This window comes from Magallana gigas, chromosome 6 (genome assembly GCF_963853765.1).
Source record: "Magallana gigas chromosome 6, xbMagGiga1.1, whole genome shotgun sequence".
Classification (NCBI taxonomy): domain Eukaryota; kingdom Metazoa; phylum Mollusca; class Bivalvia; order Ostreida; family Ostreidae; genus Magallana; species Magallana gigas.
Window position 1 is genome coordinate 49,666,943 of NC_088858.1, and position 20,198 is coordinate 49,687,140.

Consider the following 20,198-nt stretch of genomic DNA (forward strand, 5'->3'; position numbering starts at 1 on the left):
TAAAAGTTGCATGTTATTTTGTATAGAAATTAACATGCAACACCAAGCATCTCAAGACTTGCATGGAATAACTAGCTAGCCTTGTCTGTCAATGCCTGGTTACCTCCAATCAAACTCTACCCACAGACATGTTACAATTCATTTTCGTCTTTCAAATTATCAAGATACATGTTTGAACTTATTCTCAAGATCAATGAAACACAAAATAATCTTTATTGCCGTCAACCATCAGAGTCCTTCAGTGAGGTTGTTAAATACAGCTTAAACAATTAAACATTGAATTTTAAAAAATATTCCAATTCAGACTGTAAAGTAAGTCTATGATAAACAATATCTATCGGTACATATATACATATAGGTGTATGAAACCTGAATGTGTTAGGTAACAAGGGTTTGCTCCTTTGCAATGTAAATCTCATAAGTGGGCTTCATTTGACAAATAAACATTGTGTGCATTTATTGGAGAGTCAAAATATTGTTGATCTGGAACTGTTAATCTCTCAGTTTGGTGACAATGGAATTTCTATTGTGGCTTTCATTTCATATTCCAGCCTTTCTTCCTTTCTTTATCAGGTGTTATTACTCATAATAATTACCACAGAGCCGCTAATAGAAAACATGGCTTCTTAATCCCTCTCTCTGACACAGGCACTACAAAAGCCGAGTGTATTGGAGTACAAAATTGGATGAGCACTGGGCCATACCAAAGGCAGGTTACCCAAAACTAAAAAGATTACCCCCAAACCAGACCATTTTTAGAAGGAATTAATTCAGTAGATCCTCTTACAAAGCTTTTCTGCCTCACTAACGGGAATATTTATCTATCATTCCCAGACTAAATACTTTCCAGGCTATTGTGCTTCTGTTCTAATTACACAAAGAAATGCAAACTTGCTTCTGCAAGTCCCCATTTTTCCGTGGATTAGACTTTGTCCAATGAAGTGTTGATCGAGTGACATTGATCTGTAAAAACAAAACCTGACAGAACTCATGGTACTTGGAATCTCTGGACCTCTTTTATAATTAACACATCAGGGGAAATACATGTATCTGTAACTCAATTAATGTTTCTTTACATCCAAAGCTATGCACAGGTGCTTGCCAGTCTATAATCAGTGCAAGTTGTAAGAGCATTTACAGTATCTAAATCAGCAGAATTATTGATACATCAAGAAATGATTGGATCAGACAGCCTTAGAGGCTGATGGATGGACGGCCCATGGCCACTTGTGCTTCTTTAATCTGCTACATGATGGCAAGAACATTCAATTACTTCTTCTGACCAAGGCCTGCATTCTCTTCATGTCTTCTTCATCTGAACCAAATGCTTCATGTTAGAGAGAAATATTTATATGGGGCAGGTAGCTTCCTGTAATTGCAGTTACCCTGCTTGTAAACTGAGGCTAACAGCTTTCACCCAGTGCCAAGCCAATGTTAACCCCTGTCAAAAAACTCCTAAACTTATTAAAGAAATTCTATACCAAAATACAAACATGTTGAAGGGTCAAAGGCAGTCTTCTATTCATTGATTTGATTGCCTTCAGCCAATATCAGAAAACATATTAAATATAACATTGTTAAATGTTAAAGCAAGAATTGCTTGCCTTTAAAACTCAAGGATCATTTTGATCGATCAAGTTTTTTTTCAATGTGCCAAGAAGAATCGTAATCACTACACACATTCTCATACACCCTGAGAGTATTAAGAAACCTTACTGAAATATTATTGCTTATTTCTTTTAACAAAAGTAATATTAACATGCCATGTATAATTTTTTGCCATTTTGTCTGATAAAAAGTTTTCAATAATGATTGCAGATCTTTCGAGCAATAAAAAAAAATTTCGATCATTAAATAAAGCTCAAAATCTAAAGTTAATTAACAACCTTAAATAAAGCTCAAAATCTAAAGTTAATTAACAACCCTAAGCGCTCTATTCTACTGAAGACATTTGGTTCAGATTGTGAGATAGAGAGAGTCAGATAGTTGGCCCTCAGGTGTGTGTAGATCTGTGTGGAGATGGGATTGTTTAGGTGTTGACAGACCCGATACAGAGTAAATTGTACAGAACACTACAACAGGCCCCCCCCCCCCCCCTATCAACTGTATACCCCTCACAACTACATGTTATCTACAATGATTAGATTTCAGAACAAACAAATCAGGTCTTCACCCTGGGTTCCAATTTTCACACAATTAGCTCATTTCCGAGGAGTGAAGTAAGCTGGGAAACCAATGAAGCATCCCAGAAACTCCATTAAATTCTCCCCATACCACAACCCTCAGTGATAGCAATACACCCTGATTAGATTTATTAATTGAAAGGGAAATTAAAACTATGTAGATTTTTCTTCATTTCATTAAAATTTTCTTTAGATAGCTACACCATTATATTAATGTCAATTCTTACACATACAAAAAACCATCAAATTAAAAAAACAGCAGACTTGCATGAATAAAATGAAGCCATCAATAAAAGAGACAGGAGAGGGTGATTCTTTATCCTTATGATCATTAGATCACTGTACAATCACAAGATTACAATGGATTAATAGATGACATAAGAGAGTTACACCCCTCATAAAAACAAAGGCTGCAAAAACATCTTTCTGTCAGGTGTCCCCCAGAAAATCCCAAAACCCCAGAGAATAGGGCTAGGCTGATGGTCACACAGGATACAGTTAGTGTTGTGTAACCCCATACAGAGACAGTCAGGGATTATGTAGCCGTGATATAACAAGATCATTATAGGCTTCACTGCACAGATCATCCCAGGGTCATCATGAGCCTGACAGCATTCAGTAAAAGGAATCTGTTGTCTTTATTGATTGTTTAATTGAAGATAAACAAGATAGTGAATCCCTTCTAATTCTCTGTTACTGGGCCTTACATCATCAGTGCCACAGCCATTGTCTGAGGAACTGTTACACCAGCTCTCCCGTAACAGAACAGATTATCCCAGGAATGTCTGCTAAACATCCCAATATTCTTCTGGGGGCTTTTAATCAACATTGTCAAGCCTACCTTTGGCAGTGGTTCACATAACTCTGAAATATTTTTTGGCTTTAAATGGTCATAATTCTTTATTCATAAACTTGTATTGGCTATAATGTAACAATTGGCATTTTGCGGGACTGTTTCATGACTTCATGGAACGAGTATGTGTGTGTGTAGTCGGACTTATGATTAGGTTCATTAAGATAATGTTGGACCTTTAATCTTCACAATCTAGATCTGGATAGAACTGAACAGTTCAACACTGACATACCATTCTTTCACTCTGCTACACAATTCAAACACCAAAAACCCAATTGGATTTTCCCCAATTCAAAAGCTATATATACATAAAAAAAATTGAAGGGAGCATAGCCAACTCTTGAACATCTAACCAATTGAAATATGCTTTCTGTCATTCTTGTAACTTCTGTATTAAGATTCTCTAGAGCATTCTTCACTAAAAGTGTGAGATACAGACTACCATTATTAGTTTTTACAAAAGCATATTGCTCCTTTGAAGAGAAAGCTATTATTTTCATCGAACTAATATTCTTCCATATAATTTCCTTTGTGAGTGTCCACAAAGAAACACCTTGATGAGATTTTTGCCCGTTAATTACTGCCACAAGACACCCAGTCCTCCATGGAGTTTTTGTTGTAGTCGGCCACATTGATTCCTAAAGCTTCCCCCATAAAGCCTCCCCAGATAAGGTCAGAGTCGGGTGAAATATTGGACTTCACCAATCTTATCTCCTGTCTGCCTCTAACAAGCCATGCTAAAATTTACAGGCAAACAATGGACCTAAACTTTGGGATCCAATTTATATCTCAACGACCCAAAGCCTTCGTTTCAAGCCTCAAGAATACTGCAGACACTGTCCAATATGCCATAAATACCACTGTCCTAGCACGTCTTCTTATGGTGTGAGAAGGGTCTCCCAATCTCTTCAGAAAGATTTCAACACCACTTTGGTTGTTTATCTAGACAATAAGCTAATATTACCAGGTAATCGGGTGCTGTAAACACTACCTACACAGTTAGTTATAAATTTACAGTATCCTGGTGATATTTGGTCACTAGTGTCACTTGAACACAGCCATAAAGCAGTAAAACCTTCAGAAGGGGACATCAATGGAATGTACTGTTATGGGTTGTACTGATCATTCTTGACACCCCCTTAACCCATAGATAAGATAAATACCCTTCTTTTAACATATATCATAAAACTTGTATATATCATAAATTGATATCAAACCAGCCCTTAAAATAGATCCTTCACATATGTGTTTATAGACAAAGTGTTCATTCACTAAGATTACCGAATATATGTTGTTTGAATTTTCTTGAAATATGCTCTCTGATTGTTTTGTATACATATCTGAATCATCATGTTGCATAGATTTTTAAAACAAATTTATCTTTAATCATCCACCAGTGTAAACTTGCAATCTATTCCATGATACAATCTCATTTTACAGGTATTTATCAAAGTCCATGTAAATCAAAGCACACTTTTATACATGAACATGTAAACATACATGTGCAAACACTCCATATCAGATTTAGCGGTATATGTGGGGTCTTGAATTTCAATTAATTCAAACACCTGTGTTAAGAAAAGTTTACATTATAGTTCTCTACCTTTCACTGTCTGAGCCAGTGCCTGTTTATATAGATCTATACTTTCTTTAAAATGTTGTCAATTTTGATCTTAAAGTATCCTATACTTAAAGGTTGCTCAAAATATTTCAATTAATAACCTTCATGAAATTATTGTTGACATTATGTGTCAAATTCAATTACGAAATCTTTGAAAAGTCTACTATTTACTTCTGTACTTTATTGATATACTCAAAAACTAAATTAATCTAATTGAGCATACAAATGAACTTGTAATTTCATTTAAACTCGTAGATTTTCTATTTGACTGCTCAAGCTAGGAGTCTCTGAAGTATAAATCTTTACAAATTGATCCCTCATTTTTCATTAATTTCATCAAGGAACATAAAATCCGGTCAACTTATGAAATTTTCAAATTATATTCAAACTTCAAAAATGAACTCCCCAGTCAAACAACTTATTTGTCCTGAGCCTAGTTAGGCCTGAGATTTATGAACTGCAGATTAATTTCATCTCTATCAATACACAACATTACACCTGTGATTGTTATGAGGTGAGCAAGTTAGGACTTGAAGCATTCCTCAGACTCATTGCAAGAATTGAGGAATAATGGTGAGATTTCCAACCAACGAGATAGTGTTTCCACAAGTTGCCATCTCCTGTACGGCTTTTTAATGCATTGACAGTATAGGGCCATTACTTCAGTCATCCAGAACATGTAATTCACCACACCACACCAGCCTTTTCTATCAGTCCAAATCACCCATCCATTATTCATTTAAATCTTTCTGTATTACCAAATTCCCATCTATTTGTTACAACTATTTACTAAGAATGGTAAAAATTTTACATTCCTCTATTGAATCCAATTATAACTGTTCAGACAGAACAATTTTCTGTATGGCCATTCATCCCAAGATTCTGACAAGTTGGCATTGAAATGTTAGGCTATAATTCCTAAGTATGTATCTATCTAACCATATGACAGTTGATTCTTCCTAATAAAAATGCCAAATATTAAAATCAAAATGTACTTTAAAAAACATTGTCTGAAACTCCAAAATCTCACGAGTTATATTTAGTATATACAACTATAATATACAACCACCTACAAACAACTTGCCAAGTAAATACTTTGAAAGTCATTTCAGACTGCAATGTACATATATATATATGTGATACTTAATTTTGACTAATCAAGTATTGTCTTTCTATAATATCTCAACCTTATCTGAACTAATACAACTCACAACTGTTATGTACCAGAGTTAGACCATCTTAACCAAGCCATTTCAAAGGAAAGTTGCTCCTTTACTGTTGCTCACCATTTGAACGATAAATCTTTTTCTATTCTAATTCCAATACATATCTAGTATACTTTCATATATATATGTAATTCTCATGTCAAAATGTGCTTCTCAAGTGTTGATCCTTCCAGTACTTTGATTTTGCATCTCTCTCTGTTTGTGATACTCACCACATAATAAGCCCTCACATTCCTGATGAGGATCTCCCAGTTATGTAGCTGGATGTTAACATCTTCCACCGCCCTGTTGACATTCTGGTAGTTGATGGGACGGGGGTCACTGCAAAACACACAATACATATTTAGAACAAGCATGAGAGAGAGAGAGAGAGAGAGAGAGATTAAAATATACATGTACAAGAATTTGGATTTACAATGATTTATTATTTATTTGAATGTTGACATTTTGGTACCGGACAGAGAGTATGATATGTATGATATCTGTCTTTGACAGTACTTGACTCTCTAATGCTCTTTTGCAATTACTGGTATTTACAAGGAGTTATGGTAAACAGACATAATGCACTTCAGCCTTTACTAATGGATACAATGCGATCCAGCCGACAAAATGTGTTTTTGTGTCATCATTAAGAAAAAACACTTTATATGTAGGAACACGAACAATTCTAGCCTTAAAAATAAATCAAACTAGAAAGAAATTTCAAATAACATATTTAAGTATTACATATACATGTATATCTAAGATACATGTACATTTTAGATGAAACTGCCATTTCATCACTCTGTCAATAATATCTTTTGTAAACTGGTTGGAGATAGGAATAAGTCCATCATATGTGTTCAGACAGATGGATAACAGGATCAGGATCAAACTGCCTACGTTCATTATACAGTTGATTATATGTACCTGCTGATTATTTGGAATCTCATTGTGTGTTTAATACAGACACTGGGACCAATATCGAACAGTTTGTCACAGTCTACATGATCTAAACAGATCACAGGAAAGAGTAAATATAAATATCATGGTCATTCCATCGGCAAGAGTCAATACTTAATCATAAAAAGCAAATATTCATCTCCCTATACAGGTACATCAGACACAGGAATACAAATATTGTTCAGATAAAGAATGGACCCTCTTATCAAGATTCCAACCCCTAAAATCTTGTTCACAGTGTGAATAGAGGCCAATGTCCATTCACCGACAAAGAATACTTTAAACTTGTTGTTAATCTATGTACCTATATACCCGTCCTTAAATGTGACGTTTATTGAAATAATATTAGTCTACACGGTCAAAAGTACTAAAACAACAAAAAGGAATAACTGATGTTATATTTCTGGCCTCGTCTTCTTTTGGACTTTGGTGAGGGATATTCCAGTGATGACAGAACCATTGTTTACTGGAGGGACTATGTGGCTTGAGACATGATCTAATCTTGGTCTTATCAAATATTGAGATACAAGTGATTGTTTGTTTGTTCTCGTTGTTGAATCACCGTAACAAGTCAATACACAGTCTTATTTCGATCCTCCCAATTCCCGTCACTCTCCAGTGATTTCTGACAATTGCATGTTCTTTCAGCCTCAGAGCCCCGATTCCATCATTGAAACAATTCCTGATCTCCACACACTGTTACAGCTGAGTGAACTTAATTTTCTTTTATATGAAACAGTGAACTGAAAATTAATGTTGCCTAGGGACACTATAAAATCTTCACTTTAATATACAAGTATAACAAATTAAACCTTTTCAAATCACTATAAATCCAAGAGACATATAATTAAAAAAAATATTTTATATAAAATGTTATTACATTTACCAGTTTGTAAAAATAAAAGTATTAATCTCCTTATATACCAATAATATAGTGCTATATATTTGAGCATACTAGTACAATAAAGTATAGCTAGTATTGATCCATAAATTCAACACACTTGTTTTTGTCAGAAAGTTCTAGGATTGGAAAAGTTAACCTTAACTTATTTTTATTGAAATGCTAATCCACTTGAATCGAACTGGACTCATTCAAAAAGCATTAAATCATACTACACAGAATGTCAAAGTAAATGTTTGTAAACATAAGAAATGCGTCATTTCCTTTCCTCTATACCTTTTGACTCACATCCTAGTGAATTTAAATTTTCAATATTTACAGGTATATCTGTAGTACAGGCCTAAAAGAATTTAATCTTTACGGGTATTAATTGAACTATTTCATAAGTAATAATATTGCCAATCTGGCTTCAGGCCAAGACCAAATAAAAATTCATTGCACCAGTTGACACAGAGGTAAAAATTTTATTTAGTCCGAACCACTCAGCTGTAATGGGAGCGTGGCACGAGGAACTAGCCCCTTGATGAAAGAGTGAGGTTGACTGTTAGACTGGCTAGCTGACCACACTAGATTTTCCTAATTTCCTTCATGCAAAGAAAAAAATCAATGGTCGAAGACATGCAAATTCCTTAATCAAATGCATATTCCTAATAGCCACCAGTATTTCTGTGTCAGTGGGACACTTTAATGATTTATGATAAAGCATGTATGATAGTCTAATTTAAGCAATGTCATGATATGATAGTAAAAGTAAAAACATTTGATAAAATAGAACATTGAATTTTTTCATATATATTAAGAAATTGTACTGACAATTATTTGTAAGATACAGTGTCAAAATACTGTTATCTATTAAAGGTGTGCAAAATCCTGTTAATGTAACAAAAGGATGACACTCCATGTAGGGACTGGAGGGGAATATAATAACTTTGAAGCATGTCCAAATGCATGTCAGTGAATGGGATTCTGAGAAGCTCATATTGTTGATCTTTTTTACTTACATTTGCAGCATGACATCGTTTAAAAAGACCCCGTCACAGAGGTCTTTGAACTCCAAGGCACGACCATTTCGGAATGTCTCCACCTGCAAGGTAGAAAAAGTGCGCTGTGATTTCGATTCAAATATAAAATCATTATGCGGTGTAATAATTAAGTTTTAAAAGACACATACCCACAACACGAGGGGTGTTTCCATAAAATTAACTCCGGCAGCCATTCTATTTATAAGCCTGCCTGGTCTTGCATTATTTGTTCAATATCAAACAATGCAGAAGACATTCCTCTTCGGAATGAAATTTTTTTAAATTGCGGATCAGACTCAATAACTTTTAAGTTAAAACCAACGCACAATTTAACTACATATTCCTTGACACTTGTACATCACAGTATATCCCTGGCAATTAAATCCGATCCAAAATATCGATTAACCATTCCTTGTAATTAAATTATCCCGATTTGACCAATGCCTTGTTTTCAACATTTCACCTCAGGTAAAATGTTTTTGTGAAGCCATTCGCATTTGACCTTTAAACTTTGTGAACAAAATATTCATACACCATTTAAATCGAAATGAAAGTGCTTTTTCAATGTGGAACTTGTTCAAAACTCGTATAACCTGTATTCTGAAAATCGGTTGAATTCCGTACTCTAAAAACCGACAATAATTAATTATTTAACCAATAGTACATTAAGGACTATTTCGTATCTACCTTATAGCTCTACCTAGCGAGTGATACTAATGACGCTAAGAAAAGATAACTCGTCCACTCTTTTCTTTCACGTGCCAGATTTGTCTTTCTTTTATTCGACGCGCTCCTCTCTCTCTCTCTCTCTCTCTCTCTCTCTCTCTCTCAACTTTCGTGATATAACGTGAAACCAGAGACGTATATAGTATACAAGTCCCTGGTGAAACAAATAAACGCGAAACCAACGCAATATAACGCGAAAATTTTACATCCACGAATAAATGTATAATTTTATTTAAACTATTTATTTAAATTTAAACTCAATTAAGAACCATTGTAGAGAACATTGAATGGAAGCAAATATTTTTTTTAATGGAATTGGTATAATATTTTTCGTTTTACGTTATAGATAACGTTACGTGAATCAAAATGATAGAGTTGTTTTTCCCTGATATATACGTAATGTATATATATAAAATTTGATTAAAATAACCTTTAAATTAATAAGCATGAGAAATCCTTAACACCTTGGTACTGTTTTTTAAATGTCACATATATGTCAAACACTGGAAAATAAAAACGAGGAATATTGTATGTATAAAGTTTGATTATTTTGTGAATCAATAAGAATAAATTCTTATATGCATTGCATTTATTATTCCTGGATTTAATTTTTAAAAAAAATTATTTATATCTGGATGCGCGTGTACATACATGTACATACATATCAATAATGTGAGTAATACAAGCTTTAAAATATAAATAGTTATTAAACTATCTATCATTTATATACTGTCAAAGGAAAGACACAAATAAGTGAACTGAACCAGCGACTTAATTTATCATTTGTGCTTATTCAAAGCATTTTTATCATTATACTTTCATGAAAAATACCGAAATCTGATTGGTTTAGACGTAGTTGATAATCCGTTCTATTACCCTCATGCAGCGTTAGCAACACACTTGGCAATGGGTAACACAACGAATTGTTACATGCGCGTACGGTTCGCCGTAGAGTTCACGTCATTTCTATATAAAAGCAGTAAAAAATTACTAAAATTAAGACATTCAGTATAATAAAATAAATAGTGCCTGTTTGGTAGGATAACAGTTGAAATTGACACCCCTCGAAAACCATTGTCAACCTCCGCTTCGCGTCGGTTGACAATAGTTTCCTCGGGGTGTCAATTTCAACTGTTCATATGACCCTCCATAACAAGCACTATTTGTATAATATCATAGCACATAGACAACTCTTCGCCGTTTCATGTACAAAATAAAAAGTTTCGTTATTAATCGCAAAGTGTCGCTATTATAGGCGAAACTTTCGCATTCATTCGCAAAAGAGAGGCGTTTACCGCAAATAAATTTTAAAAAATCGGAAAAATTGACAGATTGACTCGTTTAATCCCGAATGTTACGCATTAAATCGCAAAAAAAGTTTGCAACAGTAATAAGCTCTACGGGTTTCCTGTAAATATTAAAGGGACATGGTCACGATTTTGGTCAAATTTTATTTTTCTGTTTTTACTATTTGTAATGCTTTAGGAATGCATATCTAATGATCAAATGAAATTTGGGTGCCAGTCGTTGAGTTTTAAGCAAAATACAGGGCTTACAATTCTTCGTCATGTAAACAAGGCTCGTGCCCTGTTTTTGTTTACATAGGTTCAATATACATGTACCAGTAAAAAATCTGTTTAAAGCTGGTTTGTCTGTCTTATTATTCATTTTAAGCATAAAAAAACAGTTCCTAACGATTAACACGCGTTCATTTTAGGTCTAAAACTGGAATTTTCACTTTAATATTCAAAATGTAAACAAACGTTTTGTTTACATAGCGAAGACTTGTAAGCTCTGTAACTCGCTTATGGCTCATCAAATTACACTCAAATTTTGGTTGCCTATTTAAAATGCCTTACTGAAGCATTGTAAACATTAAAATCGAAAAAATAATTTTTGACCAAAATTGTGACCATGCCCCTTTAAACTTATGTCTCAGCATACGAAAAAAAATTTCTCGTTTGAATTATACAAAAGCCAATTGAGCTCATCACCTACTAGCTGAAAAAAATCGCAAATAAACGCGTATAACGTTCGCGTTGTAACGCATTTTAACGTTTGCAAATAATTATATCCTTTGATAATTTAGATTATTTTAAAATAACGAATCTCAAATTATCGGTTGGTCGTTGGTTTGATTCACATACTTTCATTTTCATTGTAAGATATATAACTTGTATTTTCCTCATAAACGTTCTTGTGAACTGTTTAACTATGCTCTGTATTGCTGCGCTCATGATCAGTGGTCAGAATTCCAAAAAAGCTCGACGAAAGACACTCTGTAAGTGTACAAAAAATATTCGTCGCCGTTTTATGTTCGTTCCTTTCTTCAACAGGAACATAGTAGTTTAATTTTGGAGCAATTGTGATCGGGTTTAAATACATGTACATGCTTAATTTTACGTAAATATTTTTTTTAATTGACACTGGATTTGTGAAGACGGGAACACACAAACACAACTCTCCTTCCCAAGTCAACGTTTCTGACTCGTTTTGCTACTGAAGAGTCTGTGGGTAGCGGAGTGGAACAGGAATCCCTGACCTGGGAAGATGCAACACAACTATGCGTCAATGCTTCAGAAAGCAACCTCACACAATGCGCTGTCAGACACAACATGCCGACATAACACTCTACATGCGCGGATCCAGAATTTTTTTTCAAGGGGGATTGGGTTGGATGAGTGGTCCGATGGATATTTGAGTTTGCCGGTGGGGCATATTTTCGGTTATTTTACTACACAATTTTAAATTGAGAAAGTTCAATTTTCTGGGGCGCCCTAGATGTACTGTTGCGTTAACCCACGTGCCAAATGGTGTGTTTAAGTCCCGTTCCTAGCTTTAACTGGCTCAGTGATTGCCATATACAGCTCCTGCTAAACAGATTGCAATACAAAGAAAATCCCATAAATCAAGGTTGGTCCGTTACTAGTATCCAACACCAACAAATATATAATGGTTCCTTACTTTCGGCTGTAATTGCTACATTAGAAGATGCCCTAATGATTAAAGGGATGATAAACTCTCATTCACTGAATCTCTGATTTCAGAATAATACAAACTCCCTTTTCAAAACCAATTACATGCACTAGTTTATAAACACCAGAAATCCTCATTTTTTTTTTCATGCTCAAATTTTCTTCTCTTAAAGCTCAAAGAATATTTTGCTTTTAAATTTATTGTGGAAATAGGTATTCTGGTCAGTCAAATATTTATTTACCATGCCATCTATGAGTACCGTATCAAAGAAATTATCAAGTTTTCTGTATAAATTAAAATGCAAGCCATACTGGCACTGTACCAGTTATCGGCTAAAATTTAACGTTTTCTTTTCGTAATTCCTTATATCTTGATATTTTTGGATAAAACTTGACATACTTTAAAAAGTGAACTCCTTATTTATCAATCTGTTAGTTTATATCATTAATTAGAACCCAAAACATCTTGTTTTGTGCTTTTAAGCGCGCCCCGAATTTGCCGAGAATTTACGATTTACTGTACCAGTTATCGGCTTCGTGATAATTACATAGTAAAAATCCGTGTTCATGTTGATTTTATACTCTGCTACATGTAGTTTGAATTATGCCCCTTGTGAGGTCAGACTAAAGTATTCGGGGTCATGATACATTATAAACAAAACTCATAAAATAATTCGTTTATTATCGTACGGTAATACACCAAATCGTAACCTATTCAATACATAATTGTGCAATCAGGCGTTCAATTGCGCTACGAATTTCTCGGAAATTTGTGAATTCCTTTGTTTATACATGTTAAATGTATTGATTTTATATGTCAAATCAAAGAAGGGATATAATAACGTATCACAAAGAGGTAATATTCTATTTTTAACTTATTACACCACTTCCCCCACTGCTGAAAGTGCAAAGATGTAAAATCAGCGGTAAACAATGATCGTTTAAGCTCATGTAAAAAACATATTCAAGAAAGTTTTCAAGCAAACTTACTTTTCTTATTCGAAAAAGACGACTGAATTAAATCAAAGGCCTGAAGGGCCATAATGGCTTACGGGTTTGATATGTCTATATTTACATGGATCGAATATGATTCCCTCTATTTCTTACGGAAACTTTAGTTTATTTATAGCTCTATAGAAAGTAACTAGCTACATGTAATTCATAGATCTATAGAAACTAACAGGACCCATATCAACATGCCCCATTTGTTGATTGGTCGAACCTTAGTGATCGAAACAGACAGGATTGAAATCTAGACGCCTCTTTTATCTATTGGTTGAAACCACCATTGCTTTTAGGAAAAGCATAGACTGCATAAAATAATAATGATGATGTCAGACTCAAACTCCAATATGAGACAATTTGTTTCTTTCTTTTAGCCAACGACTGAAGTACATTAACTGTAAATTCATTAAACTATATAGAACACAAAAACACTTAAAAGCAACATGCTTTCAAATATCAGTATACCTCGTATTCCTACGCACTATGAACTTGCGCGAGAGTTCGTGCACGGTGCGACGTAACAGCGCCACAGCCAGCGCGAAATCATTGCGCGTAAAAATAATATAACCAAATGATGAAATGTACTGTATGTTATGTACTATAATTAATGAATTCTCATGAAATCTACACCAACAAGTATTATTCCATTTTATTTGTATTTAATAAATGTATATTTATTCATATTTTTCTGAATTTTTTCTACTTTTTTAAGAGGCTGACCTTCACAAGCTTTTATAAGAAATATAGATTCACAAGGCAGTTCTAAAACCTTCTAATTCTATTTTATTTGTTTCCCTTTGTACAGAGATGGGGGGGGGGGGGGCAAGAAAAAGGCAGAACTAAGCAATTACAGCAAACTTGTTTTGACACCAAATTTAATTAAAATAAATTACTGCACTATAACTTTGCAGTCATTCTCTCTTCACATGACAAGTGTACACAGTCATTTTCAGAGGAATACTATACGATGTCTCTATGTTATAGTAATGTGACATCGCTTCCGTATATGACTTGCAATCAAGCTTAACTGTATATTGTTTTCTTATTTAAGTACATTTGGTCTCAAGTTTCCAATATTTTTACGACAAATAAACAGTTCAATCATAGCACAACCAAGGTAACTCCATCGAGGGAACATTGTGCTATTTTTAGATCTTGGAAAATCCCATACATTCGATAATGGCGGAGGTGTCGAAGAAGGCACATTATATTATAACAAGTAGTAAATGCCACTCTATTTATGCATTTATTACCGTTTAATTATAATCCCAGTTTCAATATATCTCAATCATAAGTTCAGTTCTTTAAGCGTTAAACACTTTCCCCCTTGCTGAGATCGATGTCGATCGAAGTTAGCGACGCTCTCTACGGGTGCAAACGTTTTTATGAAGATTGAACGAAATAACGACAACATTACATTTACTTATCACTGTTAGGATCTGAAATAATTGGGAAAAGATTTTTTGCTTATAATACATGTAAGTATGCATAGCGGAAAGCATGCCGGCACTGTGTGATGCATGGCGGGGGCCTATATCTCTATGCAAAACCGGCCTAGGGAAAACACTGCAGTTAATATTCATTCGCGTTAGATTTCGAGTTTATATAAATAAAGTCAAATCATATTGGTTACAATAACATAAGTGATAATAACATATGGAAAATATAATCTTGCTTAAAGATATTTATTATGAACAACAGTTAACTTTGCAACATTCGAATAGAACTATTTTTTGTCGCGCATGTTCAGATAACTGAACTCTTTGCCGTAAAGATCATCCGGCAACTAGATGGCCGTAAGCCATAAAAATCTTGGATTGTCGCGTGCTATAAACCCGAACTCTCAGTTTAGCCGATAACTGGTCTTAGCCGATAACTGGTACAGTACCAGTACAGTCTGAGAGAATGTTCTTATATATCTTTTTAAAATATATTTGAAGAAAATCCATCAGATATCTTTGACTTGAATGACATTAGTATTGTTTAATTCAACACAAAACTGAAAGAGGTTGTGCCTAGTTGAGTTTATTTCTCTTCTGGTTTATTGAATACATAGGTCAGACAGCACTTTCCACAGTATTGTCTGTCAAAGTGGGAGGCCATGAAGACTCCGGCTCCACACTCCTCGTTGGGGCACTCCCTCCTCAGACGGGTGATCTTGCCATTCTCATCCACCTACAAAAACACGTTGTATACATGTAGTAGTGTAACATGTATGATTGGGACATTACAAACAATATAACTATTGTCAAAGTTCTTTAATTAATTGAAGAAGAATCTTTAATCATGGATGACAATCAAATAAAGAAATTTTTTTATGTTTACTTATTCCTATGTTAGGAATTTTTAATAGTCAACCAAAATCTGAGTCAGTCACCAATTAATGTTATAATCAAGGTAAAGACCTCACAATTCTTTGTGTGTTTGAATGTTAAAAAGAAAATTCAAGGTTTAGACCTAAAATGAATGTGACAAGCACTAGGCACTGTTTATTTATGTGCAATAGGAATTAGCAGATAAAGGATTAGTGATGCATTCAAGATTGTAGCTGCTACGTAGGACTACGTAGACACAGTAGTTGAACAGTATGATAGCCTAGCGGCTACGTAGATATTCGTAACCTAAATATCTTATGCTAAGCATCAAATTTAAAAAGGCTAACTTAGTTACCACATAGTAACAAACATGAAATCTATTTATTTAGTGATGTTTTGTTTATTCTATAAGTAACAATGAATTTTATTCCGCTTGAAATTAACAAATTATGTCGATGTAATTAGTCTGTAGTTGAATATTTCTAACTTCAAATCTGGGACCTTGCGGCTAACCTAGCGGTCCGTTCAATAGACCTAGATATCTACGACCTAGAGGCTAGGCTAGCTGCTACGATCTTTAATGCAGCCCTGCTTGACAAAGAAATGTAAAGAAAAACATGACATGGGCCTTGTGTACATAACAAAGAATTGTGTATCTTGCTTAAAACTCTATGTCTGACACTCAAATTTTGGCTGATCATTAGAAATGCATTACTAAAGCATTGTAAGCAAGAAAAATGTAAAATTAGTTTTGACCAAAATTGAGACCATGCCGCTTTAAAGTCTAATTGTACAAATAATAAAATTACAAAGAACATGCCAAGTAGTTTGCCAATACACATGAAATGCACTGGACATTCAACTCTTAGAATAAGAAAACTACAATGTGTAAACCACAATTAGCATATCTGGTATGTTCATCAATGATTCAATATATAAATTTTAATCCCACTTTAATCACTCAATTTTATAAAGAAGGGGTATCAAAATCCAGAAATGCTATATGATGATCAGTCTGGCTCAGTTTAGTAACAAGTTTGGAATCATGGATTTCATAAGGTGTCCTAATTTTGTCATCACTGCAAGATCTGATCATCAACTTAGTGTTACCGAAAACCTGCACAGGCATGTATCATACAGTCTGTCAAAGGAAGAGTATCCTATCATCTACTCATTCAATAACTTACAAATTATACAAACACTGGACAAAAATGACTACTTTCTTAATCTTGTCAAGTTTTTATGAAAGTGGAAATTGAATAGAGTTGGACAGAAGAAGAAAATAACACCACTGAGAATATAAGGCCTTCGTAGCTAGACATTGGTTATACCTTGTAGTATTTGAGAACTGCAAGCTTGACCTTCTTCTTCTTGTGTTTGTTCTTCTTGGGTGTGGTGTAATTCTTCTTCTTCCTTTTCTTGGCACCTCCTCTCAGACGGAGGACCAAGTGAAGGGTGGACTCCTTCTGGATGTTGTAGTCAGAGAGAGTACGGCCATCCTCCAACTGTTTACCGGCAAAAATCAGCCTCTGTTGGTCAGGGGGAATACCTGGAAAGGAAAAAGAGCAACTTGTTGGAAAATGTGCATGGAATTTGAAAAACTTACTCATTAAACCACAAAAGAGAAGTCAGCTTGCTAAGAAAGAGACATTAAATAGCATGTCAAACTGAACTGGCAAATACCGTATATCAGGTTTTTTCCGCGTCACGTTTTTTCCGCGATTTAGAACCTAGAACGGTATATAAAATTTACGCGAATCAAATTTTCACTATTTCAAAGTCATAGTGAAAATATAATTCAAGAGTGTTTAACCCTGTGAAGTTAGAGGGTAAAAGTATCTAAATTGCCGCTCTTTTTAATAAAAAATTCGTACAAACCATTTACACGATTTCCTTAATTGCAAATAATTACCGATAATTATGTTCAGAGACGCAAACAGTCATAGATAAATATCATGTACCGTTACATATACCAGTACCTCAGGTATAACTAGACATTGGTTTACGCAAGAAAAGTGACCGTTTTAATTAGCTTGTCAATGGATTATTAAATAACTATGAGGCTTACATACACAATGTACCTATTATCTTGCGCTTGCTTCCGATCCCGCAATTTCTACTCTAAACTTACTTAACACAGTTCATTGTACTTTTACATACCTGTTTACTTTATAAGGAAAGAGAGAACTATATTATAAGAACAACACTTTGTATCAAATTTACGCTAATATATTTTCCGCGATTTGGAAATCATCGCGAACAAAGCGGAAATTGGATACACGCGGAAAAAACCTGATATACGGTATAGTTTTCAAAACTTTTCGTCTGCACAAAATGCTTACATTTGAAACCATTTGACATACAAAATATTAAATGTCATTTTTGTTTTTCAAAAGATTTTTGCAACAAATTCAAAGCTCTGTATGCCTTGATCTTAAAATGATGTACCTTCTTTGTCCTGAATCTTGGCTTTAACATTTTCGATAGTATCACTAGGCTCAACCTATTGAAAAAATTAACCACAATGAATTCAATATAATAATGGAGTTACAGAAGTAATTTTCTTGAAAGTTACAAATGCCAATCAATTGTTTGTTCTACTCTATAATTTTTTGGATTTTATTTGTTTAAAGCAATATGAGCTGCATTTTTCATGTTGAATTTTTTTTTTTTTTTACTAAAATGTTCTTTTGTACTAAAATGACAAAAATATCATGGTTTTTAAATTTCTGTTAGCCATATTTTTGTGGAAAAGGCCGTTAAGAAGCCTTATTTGGAGCAAAATTGAATAATTGTCGTCCTGTACAAAAATTGATTTGCTATATATTCCTTTGAAGAGAAATATTTCCTTTGACAAAAATAAATGATGATTTCAAATCTTATTTATCATAAAAGTTTAAGTTATATGCAGACTTATCATACTAGCAGGTTTTAGCAGCAAAATAAAATTCTACAAAATACAGCTCATATTGCTTTAAAGTCCTTATGAACTCATAACACACATCATCATCACACACATTTACAGTTAGCATAAACAGAAGAATTCACCTACCTCTAGGGTAATTGTTTTACCCGTGAGGGTCTTAACAAAGATCTGCATGGTTTAGCTCATGCAACGCTGCAAAGAAACAAAATTTGTTTGTATAGGAAACTTATTCAACATAAGTTATCAATATAGTATTAAAAATCATTAAGTTACACTATGGCTCAGTTTAATTAACAAGTTTTGAATCATTGATCTCATAAGGTGTCCTAATTATGTCATCATAGCCATAGTAAGAAATTATGCGACCAGAAATAAACATTGTCATTTGGCCTCACAAGATAATTTCTACCTATTCTGACAAAATAAATATAGTCTAATAGATTATACCTAACTAATAAGTATCAAGCATAAGTTCTCTGCATTTAGCATATTCATATAGCTTTACGTTATTCAAAATAAAGAGGATATCATATATGCCAAACGGTAGTGTCTATACGCACGACCGTCGTGTATATAAATCACTCAGCAGCTATTCGCAAGACCGTCGTGTATTCACTCTCATTAGCTATTCGCAAGACCGTCGTGTATTCATTCTCATTAAATGACTATTTGCAAGACCGTCGTGTATTCACTTATTGTTTACCGGCAGGTTGTTACATACTAGGTAATGTGTTGTTTCATTCCCTGTGAAGTTCGGCACGCATCGGTGGATCTAAATGACGAAATCGCACCAATTTCAGTTAAAAGCATAACTAGTGTATGAAGAAAAAATTCAATTAGCCACACGGATGCATAATGAAAAATGATTATTATTAACTGAAGTATATAAAAATGATATAGATGGATTTTCATAGGGAATACTCTATTGATACTTTTTCATGATCCGTCAAAGCTAAAGTTATGTATATTGATCTTATTGATTTATCCTCGTATCAAACTGTAACACAATATTCAGACACTTAGCATCAATTTTTTTAAAATGGGAAGGGAGGGGGGGGGGCAAAATTAGCGCGTGGCTGACAGTAGAATTACTATTTTATATTAATAAATTTTATTAAATTCAAAATGTTTGTACTTGCTCCCAACACCTACCACAATGCATTTTATCATAAAAATGACACACATTCGAAGATAAAGCGATCTGATTAATGATCATTAAAGATATCTGCGTCTTTGATGTTCATTTCATCTCTCTCAATTTCTTAATCAGTTCCTGACATAAATTATGAGGTTGTCATGTCCGTCCTTTCTTCTACGCTCAATATATTATACCGTTAAACATAATGTGCGGTATTTTATCAACCCTATTCATTGAATTATTACAGTTGTCGTAATGACTGAATCATTCTGTAAAATATGATCGATAAAAGATCTAGACCAAATGAAAAAAAAAACCACACAAATATTTGTATTTGACAAGATGACCTTTTCAACACACATCGG

General features: G+C 33.9%; 2 protein-coding genes across 6 annotated transcripts in view; both read right to left on the reverse strand.

Annotated features, from left to right (window-relative positions):
* LOC105342396 (girdin) overlaps nucleotides 1–9,258 on the reverse strand; it is a 33,641-nt gene extending 24,383 nt beyond the window's left edge. For all 5 annotated transcript variants that reach the window (XM_011449339.4, XM_011449338.4, XM_011449337.4 and 2 more), the window contains exons 1-3: nucleotides 8,898–9,258; nucleotides 8,728–8,810; nucleotides 6,096–6,204 (exon numbers count right to left, since the gene is read on the reverse strand). In XM_011449339.4, the coding sequence (XP_011447641.3) occupies nucleotides 6,096–6,204; nucleotides 8,728–8,810; nucleotides 8,898–8,942 (237 nt within the window). In that variant the 5' untranslated portion in view covers nucleotides 8,943–9,258. The remainder of the gene's footprint in view (nucleotides 1–6,095; nucleotides 6,205–8,727; nucleotides 8,811–8,897) is intronic.
* Nucleotides 9,259–15,462: 6,204 nt separating this feature from the next.
* Nucleotides 15,463–18,872, reverse strand: LOC105342397 (ubiquitin-40S ribosomal protein S27a; the record flags this gene model as incomplete). Its single annotated transcript, NM_001305352.1, is given in 4 exon segments — nucleotides 15,463–15,629; nucleotides 17,101–17,318; nucleotides 18,218–18,272; nucleotides 18,822–18,872. Coding segments are annotated over 4 exon segments (471 nt in total). The 5' UTR covers nucleotides 18,870–18,872.
* Between the last annotated feature and the right edge of the window lie 1,326 nt (nucleotides 18,873–20,198).